At 41.4% G+C, this 22,982-nt stretch overlaps 1 protein-coding gene across 2 annotated transcripts in view; it reads right to left on the bottom strand.

Annotated features, from left to right (window-relative positions):
- Window positions 1–22,982, bottom strand: part of TUFT1 (tuftelin 1) — a 42,955-nt gene that overhangs the window by 2,688 nt on the left and 17,285 nt on the right. For both annotated transcript variants that reach the window (XM_074265410.1, XM_074265409.1), the window contains exons 5-10: window positions 22,763–22,834; window positions 19,972–20,085; window positions 13,870–13,998; window positions 13,265–13,359; window positions 1,597–1,702; window positions 407–490 (exon numbers count right to left, since the gene is read on the bottom strand). In XM_074265410.1, coding sequence (XP_074121511.1) covers window positions 407–490; window positions 1,597–1,702; window positions 13,265–13,359; window positions 13,870–13,998; window positions 19,972–20,085; window positions 22,763–22,834 — 600 coding nt within the window. The remainder of the gene's footprint in view (window positions 1–406; window positions 491–1,596; window positions 1,703–13,264; window positions 13,360–13,869; window positions 13,999–19,971; window positions 20,086–22,762; window positions 22,835–22,982) is intronic.

Here is a 22,982-nt window from a genome sequence, read left to right as displayed (position 1 = left end):
AATCCTTGTTGTATGAACTTGTCTGGGTAGTCAAGTGTGTGTACACATCATGTGACTACAGGGACACACATCCAGTCTCCTAAACGAGGCTGTAAGCAGCCAGAGAGCAGAAGGCCCCTTCTTCCATTTTTATTTTGTCTCTCATGTACCACCCACTCAAGTTTTCCGCAGACAGTGGTTGCTCAATAATTATTAGTTACTCAAAAGTATGTAAGGGCCCTGCAGCTAAGTTAGAAATTATTCAGTAAACACAACTACACTTTGCAGAACAAAGGTACCATTCCAACAAGGAAAACTAATTATCCCAAAGACTCGCTTCCTGAAACTTTCCAAGCCTTCAGCCTCCCGATCTTCTCAGGCCCCAAGAACCCACATTCCCCTCTAAGGTGATTTCCATGTGTCTTACCTCAGCCTCCAAATAGGCAACCTTCTCTTTGAGCTCCTGGATGGTTGTGTCCTTGGACTGAATCACCGTTTTAGAATTCTGAAGCTGTAGGGGCAAACAATGGGCTATTGAAAAAAAAAAAAATCAACATAGGCCAAATGACTTTCACCTCCGGCTGCTAGAGAAGGTGTGGAAATGTGAATTTTCACCCCTTTATGAGCTTGCTTTCAGTTTGCTTTTTGATACAAAAGGCATTTAAAATCAACATGATGATCTCAGATGGAAAAAGAAGCCAAAACAATGTACTCTATTTGGCCTGGGAACATATACATTCTACGATGCAGTAGATTCACCTTCCTAATTATGTTTTGCTTAAGCTCTTAGAAAAATGAGTCTGCATTTCCTGAGCACACACTGCCAGTGGGGAAGAAAGCCCCGAAATATGCCAGCCTGAGTGTATGAATCCAGTTTAGGATTTAAAATCTGCTCTACATAGGGACAAATCTACACCTTGTCAGGCTTGAAGCAGCTCCACAAGATGAGACCTCCATACCTTCAACCCAGATGAATTTTGGGGTGATTGCTTGAGGGAGAAAATGATGAAGTGAGATTCTTTGGTTTCCTGATCTTTAAGGGGGGGGCTGGGACAAGAAACCCTGAATCTTCTGGCTTTGGAATCTGTCTCTGAAATCTCTCCTGATTATTCCTTAGCTTCTAAGTCTCAGGAAACTCCTAGGATAATCACTATTCTTAAATCTTCTGGAGATTACTCCTTAGCCCACCTTCCTTAATTCATCCAGAGATTGCTTCTAGATCACATTGAAAGATAAAGTAAAGAGAGTTCATTCCTTTCTTTTCATTAACAACAGCTTTTTTTTTTTTTTTTAGAATGGCTCACAGAGAAAGGAAGAGAATGAGTTTTGGCTCATTTTCTTTCCTCTCCCCATCCTCTATGGAAAAGTCAGATGATCAAAAGGCAAAGGGGGAGAAAGGGGGAGAACTAAATCAGGACAGTATAATCCCGGATTATAAATATAGATATAGATATATATCGAGAGAGAGAGCATGCTATAAGCACTCAAACAGAAACCTCTGGGTAAAGGGCAAAAGAATTTCCCTGGTCCAGACTTGACAAGCAAAAATAATTCCATAGGGCAGTGAGGGATGGGGTATTTTGGGGAGGAAGAAAGGGGGATTCAATCAGGTCTCACCTGCTCTATCATCTGCCGGACTTTCCGCTGCTGGCTCTTCAGCATGTCATCCAGGTGATGGATCTTCTCCCGAAGGCCAGCCACTTCTTTCTCCAGCTGAGCAGCCCTGGAGACAGAAAGGACCAGAGGATTGACGCAAAGAGAAAAAAACGCTCTCTCTGTCCAGTTACAAGATGAGGACAAGAGAGAAGACAGGATTTTCAGGGCTGTTAAATTCTGTTTCTCTTTGCTCTGAGATTTTATTTAATATTCTGTTATACTATCATCTCTGCCAACTGTCCCAAGGGTTTCTGGAGCTGGAGTTCATTGGACCTTCTATATGCCAAGGCATTATGCTGGGCCCTGGAGACACTAAGATAACAAAACACAATTTTTGCCCTTCAAGAGTTTATATTCTACTACGTTTGTGCATTTAAGAAATGCTAAGTCTGAAAAAAAGCTTATGATCTTACTATGAGAGTTTATATCATTACATTTTCCCAATAGCTGCTCTGTTTGGTTTGACTTTATACACATAAGGTTCCCATGTCCTCCTCTTCAAATGGCAAACACCTTTTTTTAAGCTTCCTTTTGTGTAGTCTTCTCCCATTAGACTGAAAGCTCCTAGATGGCAAGAGCCATCTTTTTCTCATTTGCATTCTCAGCACTTAGGATAGTGATTAGCAGAGAGGAAGCACTTGATAAACATTTACTGGCCATTGATTATCAATTAAACCAAAGGGCTTGATACTAGAGACAATGGAAGCCAATTAAGATTGTTTAGCAGGAGTGACATTCTCCACTCTGCTTCAGGAAGGTTATTTTGGCAATTTTGCAGAGGAGCCACTGAAGAGAGAAACATGAAGGGTAATCCCAGAATTTTATACTGGAAGAGATTTCAGAAGCCACACTGACTCTAAAACAATTCCTGCCATAATCTATGGGCAAGTGGCCAACAAGCCCCCACTGGAAGATTTCCCCCACCTCCTTCTAGGCAGACCATTGGGCCTCTGGCAAGACCTGATTATCGGGCACCTTTGCTGGTATCAAACCTAAAATGGCCTTTTTCTAAATCCCTCATATTGCTCCTGATTCTGAGTCCAAGAGAACCTGTATAGTGGAAAGAGCATTTGATTTAAGGTCCTGGTTTCAAATCTCCATGATACTACATCACTTAAAACCCTCTAAGACTGTTTCCTCGTGGGTAAGAAGAAGAGGCTGGACACTAAGTGGGCAGCCAAGTTCCAGCTCTAAGTCAGTAATCTCATCACCCCTCCCTCCAGGAGGACCTTCCAAACTTTGAAGCCAGCCAATCTCTCTCCCTGAGCCTTCTCTTTTCCAGGCTGAAAACCGCTAGCTCCTCCAGCCTGTCTTCTCATGATATGGATGGACACAAGGCTCTTCACCATCTGGGCTTCTTTCTCCAGACACTCCTCCAGCTCCTCAATGCCCTTCTTAGACTAAGGCACCCAGAACTGAGCACAATATTGCAGATGTAGTCTGAGAGTACAGCAGTGACTAACATTGAGCAATAAATTAAAGTTTGACTAAATCATAATAAAAAGGGTTGGTAAATCTCATGCCAGCCACCACGATCATCCGATTAACCCAAATTAACGGAAGAATAGCATAAAGTGTGTTTAAACAAAACATTTACCCAATGCAGGTAAGAGGACAGGACAGAGAAATCCCTGGGAAATTCTGGGGATAGCAGCTGACTTCTGGAAGCTTTCCTGACTCTCAATAGCCACCAAGATCTCCTTGGCTCCTGCCCCACCTCCACTGCTAATTTAAACTAAGCTTATTGTTCACTAACACTCCCAGATATTTTTCAGATAACTTCTGCCTAATCATGACTTTTTTTATCCTTTACTTCTGAAGTAAATTTTTGAGCCCAAGTATAACATTTTACAACTATCCCCACTGAATTTTATCTTCTGAGCTTCAGTCCACTGCTCTAACTCGGGGCTTCTTAAAATTTTTCCACTCATGACATTTTTACATGATCCCAAGTACACAGGTACATAAAACATTTACTAATAAATCATAATTTCACAACTCTCATATTCAGCTGTTAGACTTCATATGGGGTTGCAACCCAAAGTTTAAGAAGCTGAGCTCTAGCCTATTAAGACTTTTCTGGATCCTGCCGTGTATCACGTCCTCCTGGTTTTGTGTCATCTACAATTTCATAAGAATGCTGCCTGTGCTTTTATTCAGACCATTGATAAAAATCTTAAACAGCACAGGGACAAGTACAGATCCCTAAAATCCTCTACTGGAGACCTTTTGCCAATGAGACATCGAACCACTTATGACCACTCTGAGTTCAGCCATCCAATGTATGATAAATCCAACCAAATCGAACCATTTATTGCTCTGAGGAGTTCAGCTATCCAACGTGTGATAAATTCCATCTAATTGTGTTCTCCTTTAATCCACATGTCTTCATCTTTTCCACAAAACTAGTATGAGATTTACTTTATCAAATGCTTTGCTAAAAATCTTGGTGAACACCACATCTGGTATTCTCCTGATCAGCTAGTTTTGTAACCTTGTCAAGAAAAAAAAAAAGAAATGCCAATCTAGAATGACCAGTTTTTGGTGGAGCCATGCTTCTGTGCTTCTAAATATCTGCCTGTCTTACATATCCATCTGTTCTGAGTATCTAAGGATGGTTCATTTGGGCCAGATGACTTGAATTAATCAAGGTCACTTGGATAACAAAATACTCGCTTATTTATTAGCTTGTATGTCATTTTGGGGGGGGTGAAACAGATATAATCTTTTTAAAAATCTAAGTTGGCTGGAAAACATTTAAGAAGCCCTGTTCTAACAGAAACCATTGTGACTGTATAGGCAATCACAATGGTTTCTGTTAGAACAGGGCTTCTTAAATCTTTTCCACTCATGACCCCTTTTCATCTGAGGAATTTTTACTTTACCCCATTTATATAAGTATATAAAAATAGGTATACAAAATCAAACATTTACTGATAAATCATAATTTTCCGACCTCCACATTCAGTTACAAGACCCCATATAAGGTCATGATCCACAGTTTAAGAAGCTTTGCTTTAGACAACTTTGATTTTTCCTCCCGTGTTTCCTCCTCTCATCCTTCCTGGGCTGACTTCTGTAAAACATTAGTCTGGGATACCTATCCCTCCTATGAAATGGGGGTTCTTAATCTTTTTTTTTTTTTTGTATCATGGACCTATTGGTAGTTTGATGAAACCTATGAACTCCTTTTTCCAAGGATAATGTTTTTAAAAGCACAAAATAAAATATATAAGATTACAAAGGAAACAAATTATACTGAAATATAGTTATCATTTTTTTTTTAAATTAAGACCTTAGGTTAAGAACTACTTCTCTATAACCTTTAAAAATCTATTCTCACCAAATCTAGGATGTATGTAAGACTATACCTATAGCTGCACCTAGCTTTTGTTTTAAGTCATTCTCCCTTACCCCAATTCTACTCCAGTCACTGGTTCCTCCAAGTTAGCAAGAATCAAATTCAACTCACAATTTTCCCTTATTGGTACCTTTTTAAAGGTATAGCAAATTATCTTTAAGTCAAATGAAGTTATCAGTTACTCTGCTTTTGGCAGGGAGAATACTCTGGCAGGTATCCGGATGAATGAAATCTTTCATCACTTCTATATCATGTACAAATGCCAAACATGTGGCAAACTCCTCATCTAGTTTTCCTTTCTGTCCAACTGATCTGCAGTATATTCCAATGACAGAGTAATACCAATTACACCCAGCTCAGCCTCAGCCTTGGATCACACTCATCATTTGTGGCTCCCACATATGCACTGTTAAATGAAGGTGAAGAAAATCACTCAACTTTGAGCCCATTACACATTTATGTTATTTAACCCCAACTGGGCCCTCACTGTTGCTAGACAATCCTGCTATGCCTTTCCTTATTAACTCACCATCCTGCTCTCCACAGGAACTCTTCCAAAGTTTCTCATTCCTTCTTTTTTTTTTTTAATTAATTTTATAATTATAATTTTTTGACAGTACATATGCATGAGTAATTTTTTTTTAACAACATTATCCCTTGTATTCATTTTTCCAAATTTTCCCCTCCCTCCCTGTACTCCCTTCTCTAGATGACAGGCAATCCCATACATGTTAAATGTGTTACAGTATAACCTAGATACAATATATGTGTGTAAATCCAATTTTCTTTTTGCACGGTAAGAATTGGATTCGGAAGGTATAAGTAACCTGGGTAGATAGACAGTAGTGCAAACAGTTTACATTCAATTCCCAATGTTCCTTCTCTGGGTGTAGTTATTTCTGTCCATCATTGATCAACTGGAAGTGAGTTGGATCTTCTCTATGTTGAAGATAATCCACTTCCATCAGAATACATCTTCATACAGCATTGTTGTTGAAGTCTACAGCGATCTTCTGGTTCTGCTCATTTCACTCAGCACTCATGCCTTCTTAAGCATCCTACGGCTTCCCATTCCCTTCAGATGCTCCAACATCTTTGGAATATGGCTCCCTTCTCTCTCCTGACACTGCCATCGCCTCACTTTTGGATAACCACAAAAACCTCATGTGAGTCTGCCTGTCTCGGGTCTCTCCCAACTCTGATCCATCTTCCCTTCAGTCACCAGAGTGATTTTCCTACTCAATGATCTTTAGTGGCTTCCTGGGACCTCCAGATCCCTTCATTACCTGCTCCCACCTTCTTATACCTTGCTCCTTAACTTGTACTCTGTGATCCAATCACACTGGCCTCCTGGCTAGTCCATAAGCACGACACTTTGGGTATTTTTCTGTCTGTCCCCCATGACTGGAATGCTTTTACTCCCACTACTGATCTCCCTGGCTTCCTTCAAGTCTCAACTAAAATCCCATCTTTTTACAGGAAATCTTTCTCAATCTCAATTCTAGAGCCTTCCCTTTATTATTTCCCGTTATCCTGTATATAATTTGCTTTGTATTTGTTTGCCTGTGGATTCCTCTACTAGATAATAAGCTCCTTGAAGGTGTAAGGATAGGATTTTTCATCATAAATCCTTTATAGTCATGGATCATTGTATTGCTGCAAAGTCATTAATTGATCATCCCACAACAAAGCTATGACTTTGTAGAAGGTACATTTCACTTTGATTGAGTTCATGAAGGACATTCCAGGTTTTTCTGAGAGCATCTTGCTTATCATTTCCCATAGAAAAATAACATTCCATCATAATCACATACTACAATCTCTGAATATATATTCTTAAGATATAGAACTTTGGGAACCTGGGTGACAAAGTGGATAAAGAACTCAAACTGATGTCAAGAGATGGGAGCTCAAATTCTGCCTTAGTCCCTAATAGCAGTATCTCTAGAGTTATTTCCATTATCAGTCCTCATTTAACCTCATTTGTAAAATAGGGAATTATAATGGTACCTACTTCAGAGGGTTATTTTGAAGATTAAATGAGTTAATATATTTAAAGCAACTTTTAAAAAAGCAATTCTTAAGAGTACTACATAAACATTTTTATAGTTATTGTTATTAATCTTTCTCATTCTCATTTATTTCCCTCTCAATCATGCCATTTTTCTCTCCCTTTTGTGTGTGTGTGTGTGTGTGTGTGTGTGAAGTATACTTTAAAAAACCTATTCTAGGCATGAATTGTAACCAACAAATCTCAAAGATACCTCTGAGGTCAAATATACCTCCTTACAGAAGGCCTACCTAGTTCTTCTTGGTGACTTAAACACTAGTTATTTCTGTATAGCTATCTGACTTCATGACCCCTTTGGGGGTCATTTTTTCCTTTAAACTTCTGGGTATCTTCACTGATATTCTTCATTACTGTACCTATGTATTTTCTATGGAACCAAACTTGGTAGATATATACAGGAAATTCCCTTGCTGCCCATATTTATTTTAAACACTAAAGACACATAGATCTATCTTTACACCAAAGATTTACACCAAAAAACCCAAATCCCATTCTCAGATACCATCTTCTTAATTAGTTATTCAAAATCTTAAAATCAGCTATAGTCTTCTTCATCCCTTGTCTTCAAGAAACAGTAGTAACTGGGCTTATATCTCAAAGAAATACTAAAGGGAAAGGGACCAGTATGTGCCAAAATGTTTGTGGCAGCCCTTTGTGTAGTGGGTAGAAACAGAAAAATGAATGGATGCCCATCAATTGGAGAATGGTGGGAAAATTGTGGTATATGAATGTTACGGAATAATATTGTTCTGTAAGAAATGACCAGCAGGAGGAATACAGAGAGGCTTGGAGAGACTTACATCAACTGATGCTGAGTGAAATGAGCAGAACCAGGAGATCAATATACACTTCAACAACAATACTGTATGAGGATGTATGCTGATGGAAGTGAATATCTTCAACATAGAGAAGATTTAACTCAGATCCAATTGATCAATGATGGACAGAATCAGCTACATCCAGAAAAGGAACACTGGGAAATGAGTGTAAACTGTTTGCATTTTTCTTCTCAGTTAATTTTACCTTCTGAATCCAATTCTTCCTTTGCAACAACAACAAAAAATTCGGTTCTGCACATATATATTGTACCTAGGATATACTATAACATATTTAATATGTATGGGATATACTATAACATATTTAATATCTAGGGGAGGGGGTGAAGGGAAGGAGGGGAAAATTCGGAACAAAAGGGAGTACAAGGGATAATATTGTAAAAAAATTACCTATGCATATGTACTGTCAAAAAAGTTATAATTATTAATGTGCAACAAGAAAATGGTATTTACACACATATATTGTATCTAGGTTATATTGTAACACATGTGAAATGTATGGGATTACCTGCCATCGGGGGGAGGGAGTGGAGGGAGGGAGGGGATAATTTGGAAAAATGAATAAAAAAAAAATGTTATAATTACAAAATTAATAATAATAAAAAAGAAACATCAGTAAAGAAAAACACAAACTTTCTCAACCAGGACATTTTCATAATCTCAGCAATTACTTTTTAGATTCCTTTTGGCAAAGTCATGTGTCTCCAAATGAATCACAAAAACTGGTGGTAGTCATCTTTTTTTCTTTTTTTTTTATTAGCTAAAATTTTTAAAAGATTATTATTGATATCTTTTAAGTCATCCATTTTCCTAAGTCTTAGAAAGCTCTATTTTATCTTGAATACCCCAGAAAGACAAGAAATCTATTATTATCGGGTCAACCAACCATTGCTACTTCTCTGACCCTTGCTGGAGGATCTTTCACCACACAGCTGCTGTAATGTGTGTCATGTTATTGTTTGGAAGATCAGTTTCTTCAGAGGATCTAGTTCCTTCTTATTCCTCATTTTTAAAGGAGGAAAGTGAAGTATAATGAGAAATGACTCCCTAAAGATCACAAAATAATGATTAGCTCAGCCAAGACTGGACCTAAGGTTCTAACTTCCAGGCCAGTAATTATTCTATTACATCACATATCGCACACATCTATCGCTCTTCAAAGCAGCCAGAACCAAAAATCCCCAGAAGGCCAAGCCACTTGAGAAGAATGTGACATGACTTTCCAGCCTGCTGCTATCTCCCTGTATCTCAGAAGCACAATGCTTGGTGACCCCAATTTTTTTTTACAAGTCAGAGGAGTCCAACCCTATTGGGAAACCAAAGTAGAGACTCTGATGGAAGTTTTCATTATATTGTAATTACATACCCAGCCCCTTTTGGGGTAACAGTGAGGGATACCTAAGAAACCCAGAAATCTACAACTGTGTCCCAAATCTGGCATTTAAACTCCAAAACTTTCTTTTTCTACCTCTTCTCTATTTTCTTTCTCAATTTGTTTTTGTTTGGAAAATCTGCATTTTATATGAGTGATTGTTAAAATAGTTTAATTGTATTTTAATATGAATAAAAAATTATTAAGCACTTACACGTCAACTACTGGATTATAAATGTCAAAGGAAAGAGAATTCTTGCCCTTAAGGAGCTTCTCTACTAGAGGGCAGAGGGCATTTGATTAAGGCTCCAGAGCTAGAGTGTGAGGAAGGAGAAAAGCAGAAAAATGGCTGAGTAGGTAGGGAAGTCTGACTGCAGCCTGCCTGTTCTAAGCCCATTACTTATATATGTTATAGATCAGATTTTATATAAGCAACATAGTCTATAAAATAAATGGTTTTATGAATGTAGGCGGCCAAGGGGTGCAGAGGACAGAGCACTAGCTCTAGTGAAGATTAGCAAGTGGGCCACTGTGGTTGGAGGATGAGTAAAGCATCAAGACTTGAAAGGTAGGGAGGGGCTAGATTACGAAAGGCTTGAAGGACCACAGAGAAGATGGAGATAGAAGGGAGCCCCTGGAAATTACATTGAGTTGTATTTATAGGAGGCTTGGGTAGATCCATGTGTTAGGAAAATCATTTTGGTAGCCGAGTCAAGGATGATTTAGAGAGAGTGAAGAAGGAAGATATACGAGGGAATACCTCTCAGAGTTATGGATTGGAGATGTATACCAAACCAAACCAAAACCAGATAAAATTACAACTTCAACTACATAAAACCAAAAAACTTCTGCATAGACAAATTAATGCACCTAGGATAAGGTAAGGAGAACAAAAAAATCTTTGTATCAAAGTAATCTGATTTAGGATCTAAGATAAATATAAACAAGATAAAAATAAACAATGCCATTCCCCAATCAATAAGTGGTCAAGGGGCATGCACTGTTTTCTTTCTTTTCTTTTTTTTTTTTTTAACTGAGGCAATTGGGGTTAAGTGACTTGCCCAGGGTCACACAGCTAGGGAGTGTTAAATGTCTGAAGAAAGATTTGAACTCAGGTCCTCCTGACTTCAGGGCCACTTAGCTGCCCAGAACAAACTGTTTTCAAGAAAAGTTGCAAAGTAATCAGAAGCATAAGAAAGAGAATCCTCTAACTCAATAATAATAAGAGAAATGCAAATCAAGGTAACAGAAGTTTCACTTCACATCCCAAAAACTGACAAAAGACAAAAAAAGATGATAATAATTAACACTGGAGGCGTTGGAAAGGTAGGCTTTCTGGGTGCACTACTGGTGGATCTGTGCATCGGTATAATCACTTTGAAAAGCAAATTGAAATTGTGTAAATAAAATCACTAAAACAGCCATATTTTTTGACTTGGAGATTCCATTGTGGGGCTTATATCCCAAAGAGGGCACAAGAAGAGTCTCCAAAAAATACCAAAATATTTACAATGGTAATTTCTGTAATGGAAAAGAAATGGAAAACAATATAGATATCCATCAGTTGGGGAATGGCTAAACAAATGGTGGCACATGAATGCAATGGAATATTGTATTGTGTTGTAAGCAACAATTAATGTAATAAATAAAAGCACAAAAATATATAAACTGATGCAGAAATAAGGAAGCAGAATCAACAAAATTCCTTTCTCCCCCTTTCTTCCTCCCTTTTCTTCTTTCACGCTTCATTTTTTTCTCTTTCCCTCCTCCTTTTGCCTAAAATCCAAATAACCACATAGATGTGGTTTCTTCCTCTTATATTTCCATTAACTCAAGCTTTCAATATAGGGGGAAAAAAAGAAAGAGAATAACCCAAAATAATTCAGTTGTGTTTTGAGTTTTTGACCCACTCTGGAAACAGACTAGGTCAGGGACCTGACAGATGACAAAAGCAAAGAACTAAAAATAAAATGTTTAGATTTTTCATGGCTGACCTAAATTTAAGATCTAGAGTCATGAGGACAAGAATAAAGGCCTCAGAAAAGCTCTATCCTCAAAGACTGTGACAGGAATTAAGATGTACAGGCCTAATAAGATTATAGTTTAGACTATACCCAAAATACAACAACATTAAACTGGATCTATGATTCATCAGTTGACAGTTTATTTCTGTTTATGGCCTACAGCATAAAGAGGCCAGAAATTCCTCAGTGGCTTAGGGCTGAGAGTGGCCTAATTTGGTGTTACTCTATGTGTTTCAATGACACAGGCTTTCTCTGTGTCCCTGACCATAAGGAAAGTAGAAAGTAATTTATTCATCATTTAATATTAATTAAATTAGAAGTAACTTAAATCTCCCTCCCAAATCACTGTTGAAATTTCTTCTTTTGCCTCTGCTGGATAAATACACCTTTTCTAAGCTTCTTTCAAGGCTCTACTTGGTTCCTACTTCCTATAAGAGGCCTTTCCTATTGGAAATGACTTTATGCATGCTTACTCATGCACATATAGAATCAATCACACTTATCCCTAAGTAATAGCAACTATTTCCCGCTAATGTAAATTCTCCAGGAAAGTTTTGATCTGGGTTTTCTCAGTGATTTGCTCAGGATTGCAATAAAGGCTCCCCTCTCCCACTATATCAAACTGCCTCAGGTCACCCATCTAATCTCTGTTGGAACCCTTCCAGAGACAGGGAGTTCCAATAGGTGCTTCTGTTTCCACTCACGTTCACCTTCCACCTCATCCTTTAGTCTGTGGCCAAATCTCTTATTCATTTGCAAAGCCATACCACTTCATTAATCAAAAGCTTCCACAGATTCCACAAGACCTTACACAACTGCTGCTGTTTGTGCTCAGTCATGGCTCTTTATGGGGCAGCTAAGTGGTGAAGTCGGTAGTGCTGGGCCCAGAGTCAGGAACAGTCATCTCCCCGAGTTCAAATGCAGCCTCAGACACTTACTAGCTGTATGACCCTGGATAATCCCTTTGTTCTGTTTGCCTCAGTTTCCTCACCTGTAAAACAAGCTGGAGAAGGAAATGGTAAACCACTGCAGTATCTCTGCTACGAAAACCTCAGATGGGGTCACAAAGACTCTGACATGATTGAAAGATGACTTAAGTTTTTAAAAATTGCCTTTCCACATTTTTCTCAAGACACTCTCTCTATGACTGGTCTGAACTAGACTACTATTTGTATCCCTTATGTGACCTGTACTTTACCTGCCCTCCATCCCTTTTTTCCTAAAATATTTTTTTTTTAAATTTTATTATTTTTTCCCTAAGGCAATTGAGGTTAAGTGACTTACCCAGGGTCACACAGCTAGGCAGTTACATGTCTGAGGCTAGATTTGAACTCAGGTCCTCCTGCTCTATCCACTGCACCAAGTAGCTGCCCTTAAAGCCAAATTCAAATGTCACTTCCCCCAGGAAGCCGCCTTTGATTTTCCCTATTATGGTGCCCTCTGCTCCCCTTGGGCTCACACATCCTATAACTTCTGCAGGCAGGCTCTCTGGACATCCACATTTTGTTTCTCCTGCAGCACTTGGCAGGGTGTGTTTCACACACTGGGTATTTCACATCCATTTTATGGAGGACACATTAACTCTGAATATGGGTACGAACCAGGTCTTATTTTGCTCCCCACTTATGACACCAGGTCCCTTCTTGCTAATCTTCTCTGTAGCGTTCCAATTTTGGCATACGTGCTGCTGAAGCGAGCGCCTAGGTCCTCTTCCTAGCTCAGAGAGTTGATCCGTCCCTCTCAGCCGCAGCTCTGACTGCCCAGAGCTCCCTGGCGAGGGGGGACCCCCCAAGGTGGTCCAGGCTCCCAAACTAGGAAGAGTCTACACCCTGCCGAAGCATGTGGGTGAGTCAGGCCGGCCAGGTGTGACATCAGCAGCAGCTCCCTCCCCAAATCTGGCCCTGTGAGAGCCACAGCATGCAACGCCCCCGCCCCAGCTGCAAAGTGAGCAAGCAGGAGCCTTACTTTTCCTGTTCTGCAAGGCAGTCAGCACTGCGGGTCCGAAGCTCCTCCAGGGCCGTGTTCCCTTCCCTGACCTTCTCCTGCAAGCTCTCTTGTTCCTAGGCAGGGCCAGAGAAAGGCAAAGTTGGGATGGGGGAAGGCATCTACTTCTGGGGACATGGAGATGGGCTCACGGGGAGTCTTCTGCTGAGATCGAGAACCCTTCCCTCTCCCCCTCAGAAACCTCACCCTGCTGCCCTGCGGGAAAGCCCAGCCCTGATGATTCCAGAGCTGGTTCATCTGCCAACTCTGGTTCCCATTCCCCGGGCACCAAGTGCCAACTTAAAAACAATCTCCAAGTCTAAATGGGAGATGTACAAGCTGGAAGGGAAAAGGCTTCCTCAGCAACAGAAGAGGCTAAGGGGAGACCCCTCCTCCCCAAAAAAACAACCTTCCTCATCTTTCAAACAAGGAAAGAAATCCACCATTGTGGAATGTCCAGTAAAAAGAAGCCAGGTCTGAGTGTGCAGGACAGCAGAAGTGCCCAAGGCAAGAGGGTGGACTAGGGTCATATCTTAGGGTGTCTCCTAGCCCTGAGGACCTGAAATCCAAGAGAATGGAATAGTCACCTTCTCCATCCCCAGCATGCACCTCTGAAGCTCGAGAATCTCCGCATCTCTCTGCTCCAATTTGCTTTCCGCTCTCTGAAGGGCAGAACTGCTCACCTCAGCTTCTCTCTGGTACCGGCTAAGTGTGGTCTAAAATACAGAACGGTCACTTGGTAACTGGGAAGATCCACCCCACAGAAATCTGCAGGGGAGAGCTATAAAATTCCATTAGCAGGTGCCTACTTTGTCCAAGTCATCATACTAAATACTAGAGAATGAGAGACAAAAATAAATCTGTCCCTGCCTTTAAGCAGCTGACATCTTTATCAGGGAGGTACATCATGGACACAGACAAGTAAATTTAATTTATTTAGAATTGGTAGCAGAAGGAGGAATCTGTTCATGTAAAGATTGGGGGTGAGTGACCCCTGCTCCTTGGAAAGCTAGAGATTCTGAGGGGGTAAAGAAGTGCCTTTCAGCCCAGGGCAGGAAGTCAAAAGATGGCACGCTGAGTTTGGAGAATAGGGAGTGGACCAGTTGGGCTGGAACACAGTTCAGGAAGGGGAATAATACAAGTCTGGGAAGGTAGGTGGGAGCCAGATAATGGCAGACAGTTAACCATCACACTGAGAAGTTAGTATTTTATCTGCAGGTTGGAGAGAGCCATCTAACAAGAGGAGAGTGATTTTGTTAGCCAGGTGTGGAAAACAGAACGAAAAAAGGAAGGAAGCAATGAGACAACGTGAGAAGTTCCTGCAATAGTCCAGGGAAGAAGTGATGAGACCCTGAACCTGGCTACTTCCCGAGAAAGAAAAAAAAGAATGAGAAAGAGCTCAATGTAGGGGAAATGACCAGACACGGGAGGGCTGAGGCAAAGGGTCAAAAATGACTCAGAGGTGACGAACCTGTGTTATGGAGAAAATAGGGGAAGATTCAACAGAAAATGTAAAGTCTGACCAAGGACACTGCATGGCAGTAGTTGGGAGAACGGGACAAAAGAGAAACAAGGCTTTTTCCCCTCTCCATTTCAAGATAACTCCAGTGGGCTAGAGCTGAGCTCAGCCAATCAACAGGTATTTGTTATATACTTAATAATCCCGGGCACTGTTCTAGAAACCATTGATAAATACAAAGACAAACCTGAAACAATTTGTCTTCAAGAAGCTTATGTTTTATGAAGGTCTCCTTCCCTGGCCATTCCTCCCCAGTAACCACAAGATTAAGCTTAAAAATAAAAGATGGAGATGGTATCTGCTAATTAGCCAAGACCTCTTCTCAGCCAAACACATCGGGATTCCAAAAGTCCACAAATGATCACACTGGCGGACTGGCCCTCAGGGTAAACAGAATAGAGAGCTCTCCCCTTCTGATTCAGAGACAGATAAGACAGATAATTCCCTCAAAGAGAGGGAATTCCCACCGAACCACAAAGTGCTAAATAGTAAGAGTCTAATCCACCGCTAGTGCTCCCAGGACCCCAAGTCCTGTCAGTAGATCCAACAGTACTTAATGAGGCATTTCTTTCAAAATGTCCTTAATTCTTTTTTTCCACCGGGGGTAGGGGGCAGGTCTAGTGCTAGACTGGAATCAGGAAGGTCTTGGTTTAAAGTCCACCTCTGGGACTTCTATGTGGGCACAGCTTCTAACACAAGCCCTTTGCTCCCCTCTGCCACTCTCTTCTCCCCTCTTAGCGGCACTCCTGCTAAAATGACATAGTACTTTTCTGACGCTTTTTCAGTGTCCACAACAGAACACGGGAAGACAAATTATATGCTAGGAAGAACTTCCTTAGTATTGATTGGGTAGGTAGGGAAATGATGTAGAAAAGGTTCTTTTGTTCCCCCTTTATTTTTTTCCTTTCTTTTTAAAATAAGAGAGAAAACCAACATTTTAGACTGGCTCAGGCCTGGAAAGTTCATTTTAAAGATTAAAAAGAAAACCCTGATACCCAGGGACATGAAGTGACCTGCCTACAGTATGAGCACTGACTGAGTCAAGGCTTAGACACGGGATGTCCCTCAGGCTTTCTAGCTCACCACTATTCTGATATAAAATGACCCACGCTGGACTAGGTTCAGGGGAAGGAGCCAGATGGCCTCTGAAGGGCCTGTCTAGGAGTGGGGAAAGTAGAAAAACAGGCAGGTCCGGCTTCTCCCCAGGTAGGTTCCGGGAGAGGAAAAGGAGACTCCCAGGCGGGTTTTTTGGTCATGTTATCTCCCCTGTTTGCGGTTATCAAGGAAAGTTAATATACAGATCTCCAGCAGCAAACCCCACCTGGCAACAGTTAGTGAATGTTACTGGATTTTCTTGGCAATCAGGTATCTTGATTTTACACACACTCCCCCTCCCCCCCATTCATCCTCTCAACCAGAAACATAAACAAAGAAAGTGTATTTGCTAGAAAAGGTCAGAGGATCATTCAAACAAAACAGCAGGATGAGACAACTCACAAAAGACTCTTATATCCAAACAAGCTTCTCTTGTCTTCTAACTTCTGAGGGAAAACATCTGGCCTGGTTTTCTCAGCCCCTCAGACCGTCTCTTACCAACTTTATTTCATTTTACGACCCTCCATGGACACTTGTGTCCCAGCCAAACCAGTCTCTGGGCCGCTCAAACTCCTGCCCTTGGGCTTTGTGCAGCGCTAGCCCTCACACCTGGAACACTCTCCTTCCTCGACCCTGGCTGCTGGGATGCCCGGGCTCCTTAAAAGCCACTCGGGAGCCACACTTCCTAATACAAGGCTTTTTTCTACTACCACTACTATTACTAATGCTACTATATTACCATGACTACTACTATAAATACTGCCACTTACTATTAAAGTTGCTACTATTACTAACACCACCACTAAAGTTACTACCACTACTCCTATTACTACAGCTACCACTGTTACGATTAGGGAGGTAAGTATTATCCCCCATTTTACAGATGAGGAAACTGAGGCTGGGGAGAAAACAAGTTATACTTGTCTAGGGACAAATGGCTATTACCTGTTCTGTTTTTCTTTGTATCCTTAGCACTCAGCACAGTGACATTTAACAAATGGTAGACATTTAATAAATGTTTACTGACTAAAGTAGGATTTAAATTCAGATCTTCTTAGCTCAAAACTCAAAGCTCTGGAAACCATATTCCCTAAGCCAATTCCACCAGGTGTAGGTATTCTCCTTGAATCCTTGGCAAATTATTTTGTATTTGTGTGCTTCTTGTATCCCTCTAAAAGAATGTTAAGCTTTTTGAGGGCAGAAATTCCTTTTTGTTTTTTTAAATCTTTGCACCCTCCCCCTCACCTAACATAGTGCCTGGCTGTATACAGTAAAGGGTTAATACATGCTTACAGAATTAAAAATGAATGGTATTGATGAGGTCAAAGTTATAGATCTACTCTCTAAAAGGAAAGAAAGGTCACTATTCCAAGGTCTCACTTCACTCTCAATCCCAGCAGCTGTTATTCTTCAGAAAAGGCACTCACAATCCATCCCCATCACTGAAAATATACCATTGAAAGAGGACATTGTATCGCTGGTATATAAATAGCACCCTGGGTCTGAATTGTCCTTGTCTTGTTGGCCAATGGGAGCTGGGCATTTTCACTCCAGCCACTTTTATGTGACCCAAGGAAGGTGGCCAATCCAGAGAAACAGTGCTGTGGGAGAGGCGCTCACGCGCCCAGATTAAGCTCCCTTCCAGAATTCTAAATAATCGACAACCTCTCCTGGTCAGCAGTGGCAATCAAGGCTTACTCCCTCTCAGGAAAAGCAGCATATCCAGCAGCAGCCTCCTCTTCCTCCTATGCTCAGAGGAGATAACCAATAGCCACCATGGGTTCTCCACTCGGAATTATAGCCAGCAAATGTTTAGCCCCAGGCTCCATCCCTTCTCCACCCTAAAAATAGCCGAAGAGAGTACTGGAGATAGAAGGGACCCTAGAGATTACCTAGCTCTTCCCCTCTGGATTGCCTTTCTTCATTTTAAGATAGCGTAAATAAAATCTGACTGGTGTCTCATAAATGAGCTAGCCCCATATTAAAAATATCTATATTTAGAATGAAGTCATAAAGAAAACTTTATATTTATCCCTGATCATTCCAGAAAAACAAGTCATTTTAGAGACAAGGAAACTGAGAGATAAGTCAGCTCCTTGATAGTTCCCTTACTCTTCACTAATCGGGAGCTTCTGCCAAAGCAGAACCCAGTAAGGTGAGGTTCACCGGGGAGGGCAGTGCCCACTAGTCTGTGAGCAGTAACGGTGGAGGCTACCTCAGCCCTGATAGTCGTACTCTTTCTTACCCTCCAGCATGGACCGTGACCCAGTTGCCTGGGCCACTACTCCTGGAAGGAGTCTGTCAGCCTCCTCTGCTGGGGCCCACTCACCCCCTCAGTAAGATTCAGGCCCAGAGTGAATCTCGGACCGTCACTACCCGAAGGGCGCGGTCTTTCTCCTTAGAACATGAGCTTCTAGATAGCAGGAACTGGCTTTGCTTTCACGTTTCTATCTCCAGGGTTCAGCACTGTGCTAGGCACAAATATTCACATATATACAAATACACACACACATGCATACTTTTATATACACACACATATACATATATATGCACATATACACATACATACACCTATACGTTTATATATACATACACACACATGTACACATATCTTCATATACAAATATATACATATATACTTACATATACATACACACATAATACACCTATATACACATGTATGATTATATATACACATATATTTATATACATGCATATCTACATATACACACATATATGTATATACAAACACACATATATCTAAATGGTATTTTCATTTTTTTGTTTGCTGTCTTTCTTGTAGTTTTTTCCCCCTTTTGGTTTGATTTTTCTTGTACCACATGACAAATATAAAATATGTTTAAAAGGATTTTACATATTTAACCTCTACCAGATTGCTTGCTTGGGGGAGAGGGGTAAGGAAAGGAGGAAGAAAAATGTAGAACACAAAGTTTTACAAAAATGAATGTTGAAAACTATCTTTATATATATTTGGAAAAATAAAACACTACTGGGAAATATTTGCGTTTCTTTGGAAGTCAGCTCCTCTGACGAGCCTGAAGCTGGATTCTCGAGTCTCCTTTTATTACAGGGGCAGCTCTACTCCTCGGTCTGTTCCTGGACCCAATGCCTGTCTTCCCCCCTCCAGCTCAGATCCAATACCAAGCCAGCTTGTGCAGAGACTGCACACTAATTCCTATGTTAGTCTAAGTCAAAGGGGTTTGGAAAGAAAAGTCTGCGAAAGAGCAGACTGCGGCAGACAGTAATGACTTCTGAGTGACCCATCTTTGGGACGATTCCTCGCCACTCTCCCTGCCCTTCAGAGGGCACAGACTCGACTGCTGACTGCCAAAGTAGCCCCGAGGCCCTTGAGCAAACAGTGACCATATCTGCCTAAGAGGGGAGATCAGGAGGGGCAGGGACATCTCCATTACTCCCCTGCCTTTCAACATGGCAGCACTGGGCAAGAGAAGGGTGTGACAGAGAGTATGGAACGCGAGCTCTCCATTACTCCCTCGTATCCTAAAGGGGATCCTGCAGCCCCATGTGTCTTGCTGGCTTGTTCCTGGATTTCCAGGACTTAGCATATTTCCTGGCACAGAGTAAGCCCTTAAGGAAGGTTCTGTCTGGAGCAGCCTGAAGTCAGAAGACCTGAATTCAAACCCAGCCCCCGACACTCACTACCTATCTCAGTCCGGGCCTAGTCCACTGGAGAAGGGAATGGAGAGCCACCACAGAGTCTTTGCCAAGAAAACCCCCTTCGGGATCACAAAGACTCAGAAGCAAACGGACATTTATCCGTCTCAACATTTATACCAGGCTTGTGGCTCGGCACCCCACCCTCCAGGAACCTGCACTCTGCTGAGGGCACACGAGCCTCCCCAGGAAGTACACATGAGAACTTTAACGGGAGAACGCCGATGCACGTGGGGGTCCGTGATCATCCTGTGAGCTACGTTCTGAACCCAAGGCCGTCATCACTCCGTGACATGTTCTAGACGTGGGCCGGGCCTATCAGTGGGATGGGGGGGAGTGGGCAAAAGGAAGACGGGTCACGGGGGCTACGGCTCCTCACCTCGAAATGGGTCCTGTCTGACTGGTGCTGCCTCTCGGCCTCCTGCAGCTTGGCCAGCAGCTCTCGGACGGTTTCCTTCAAGCTCTCGGGGTCTTCGTTGTGATGACTTCGCATCTATAACCAAACACCGGCCATTAGGGCAGGGGGGCCCAAGAGTTACTGCAGCTGTTCACGAGACTCGGGGGAAGAAGTGCATGGGCAGCCTGCCCCCCAAAGGAAGTCCACCCCATAAAAGGACCGGCCGGAGACCAGAGGTCCCAGAGGAGCCTAATCACTGCCGGCTGCCCTTCACCTGGGGTCCTGAGCATCGTGGGACAGCTTCAGCAGGGCATTCTACAGGGTCTCATGGAAGGAGTAGAGAGCGGGACCGGAGGCAAGAAGGCCCGACTTCTAACCTTGCCTTGGACACTCACCAGCTCCAGGGCCGTGGGTACGTCCCTGAAACCAACTAGACCCGCTTCATATAAAAGGAAAATAAAGCTTGTAGGTAGCAATCCCTTCCACCCTTAAAGTCTGTGCGAAGTTCAGATTATATGTGTAAAATATCGTGTGTGGATGCGTGTGCATATATGTAAAATATTGTGTGTATATATTATATAAATGTTTATATATAAAACAATATAAAGTACTTTGTAAACTTTAACATGTAATACATCAATAATTATCCTGTTCTCAGCTAAAATGGAAAAATTATATATATGTATATGTAATACATATATATGTAAAGTATTGTGTGTATATATACATATTTATATATATAAAGTGACTTGTAAACTTTAATGGGTCATATGTTAATCATTATCTTGTTCTCAGCTAAAATGGAAAGATTTTATATATATGTATATATATATATGTATATGTGTGTATGTATATGTGTGTATGTAAATATATATATGTAAAATATTTTATATATATATAAATATAAATATATATATATAGTGCTTTATAAACCTTAATGTGTCATGTCAATAATCATCCTGTTCTCAGCTAAAATGGAAAAATTATATATATATATATATATATATGTATGTGTGTATGTAAATATATAAATGTATGTAAAATATTACATCTATATAGTGCTTTATAAAATTTAACGTGTCATGTCAATAATTATCCTGTTCTCAGCTAAAATAAAAAGATTTTATATATAAAATGTGTCTACATAAATGTTTTGTAAACTTTAAGATTTCATATGTTAATCATTATTCTGTTCTCAGCTAAAATGAAAAGATTATATATATGTGTGTGTGGAGGTAAAATATTATATGTATAATATATATATAAATGTATATAGTATACATATAAAGTGCTTTGTAAACTTTGACGTATTATATGTCAATAATTATCCTGTTCTTAGTTAAAATGGAAAGATGGCAAAACCTCACATGTATCATGGTGAGCACACTGTTGGCCTTCCTCAATGGGTGTGGGAGGGGCTGGCTAGCAACAGGAAGAGAATTTCAAACTCAAATTTTTAAAAATGAAAGTTAATATTTTTGAATAATATTTTACTTTTTTTTCAATTACATGTAAAAACAATTTTTACCATTCTTTAAAAAAATTTTTTTGAATTCCAAATTCTCTCCCTCTTTTCCTTCCTGTGATAGCAAGCCAAATAACTTTTTTAAAATCAAAATTCATGGCTTTTCAAAATAAAAATTATTATGATGTTCTTGCAAAGGTCTTGCTCCAATTTTCGATACCCCCTCAGTCAAACCACTCTTTCCTGAGGGTAGGGACCAAGTGACTCCCTCACCAAGCTTGAGAAGACTTTTCCTCAGTGACACTAGAAATGCCTTCAGGGAAGGGGCCACAATTCTCCTACTATGCTAGCGTGCCCCCAGAGCAGTCTTTTAAGCCTTTTTTCATCCCCTCCCTGTTGCCGGAGTGTTGGGGATTAGAAGGGAAGCCGTCCCCCACTACTCCACACACCCCCCCCTCCCAGCATGGGTTAGAGCTTAGCTTGAGCTTGGCCACACCCAGCCGTGGGCTGGTAGTTAAGCTGAGCTGGCACATAAGCTCAGCCCAAATTCTGCCATCCCACTGCCAGGGTCTTTAGGCATGAGCTTTGAGGGGCTGGCAGGATGGGCACTCAGCCGCAAGAAGAAGAATCTGAGCTCCAGTCCTTGGTCCCCCGAGTCAAGGAGCAGGTCCCTTATTTGAGCCCCAGTTTCTCCAACCACAAAATACAGAGAAGGAACCCCAGCCTCTCCCTGCCTCACAGGCCACCACAGAGATAAGAGTGATAACATCGGCAGAGCTTTGAGTTTGTGAGAAGAAAGGGGCTAGATAAATATTAAAAGGTGTCATTATAACTGGTTACCCCAACATGGCAGTCAAGTGCAGAGATAAAAGAGAGGTGGGGGAGGAAAGGAGGAGGGAGGTGCCAAAAAAGTCCATCTGGGGAACTGGGGGCATAGTGGACGGGGCAGTGGGCCCAGAAGGACTTTTACCAGCTGTGTGAGCCTGGCCAGTCATCTCAACTCTATCTCATCTTCTTCAACTGAAAGGGGACAATAAAAGCATCCCTCCCTCCCCCACTGTTGTGAGGATCAACTCAAATAAGATAAAATCTGTCTGAATGGGGGGGGGGGCCAACAGGAGACAACATAAATGCTTCTTCTCTACCCGACTTGTCTAAAGGACATCCTCGGACTGGGCACATGGCTCACGCCCCAGCTCTACAAAGGGCCTGGAAAAGAAAGGAAGGCTCTTGGGGAGCCCCCCCCTACCAGCAAGGGAAGAAGGGGCGTCCGGGTCCCCGAGGGAGCTTCTCTGGGCTGTTACCTACCAGTGTATCTGTGGGGCTCTTGTACAGAGAAGAGAAAGACTGCCTGAAACCATTTGGCTCTTCCAACAGCACCTGTCCAAAGGTAAAAAGGAAATTGGTCAGCTGGCATGGAGAGGCCTTCCCAGAAACCCTGGAGCTTCCGGGACTTCAGAGAAACTTTCTAGAAATGATGGGTGGGGGGTAGGGCTGGTATTGTGGGAGGCAGAGCAGGATGACCTAA

The sequence above is a fragment of the Sminthopsis crassicaudata genome, chromosome 4 (genome assembly GCF_048593235.1).
Source record: "Sminthopsis crassicaudata isolate SCR6 chromosome 4, ASM4859323v1, whole genome shotgun sequence".
Taxonomy (NCBI): domain Eukaryota; kingdom Metazoa; phylum Chordata; class Mammalia; order Dasyuromorphia; family Dasyuridae; genus Sminthopsis; species Sminthopsis crassicaudata.
The sequence above is the reverse complement of the archived record's forward strand: the minus strand, read 5'-3'. Positions and strand labels throughout refer to the sequence as shown.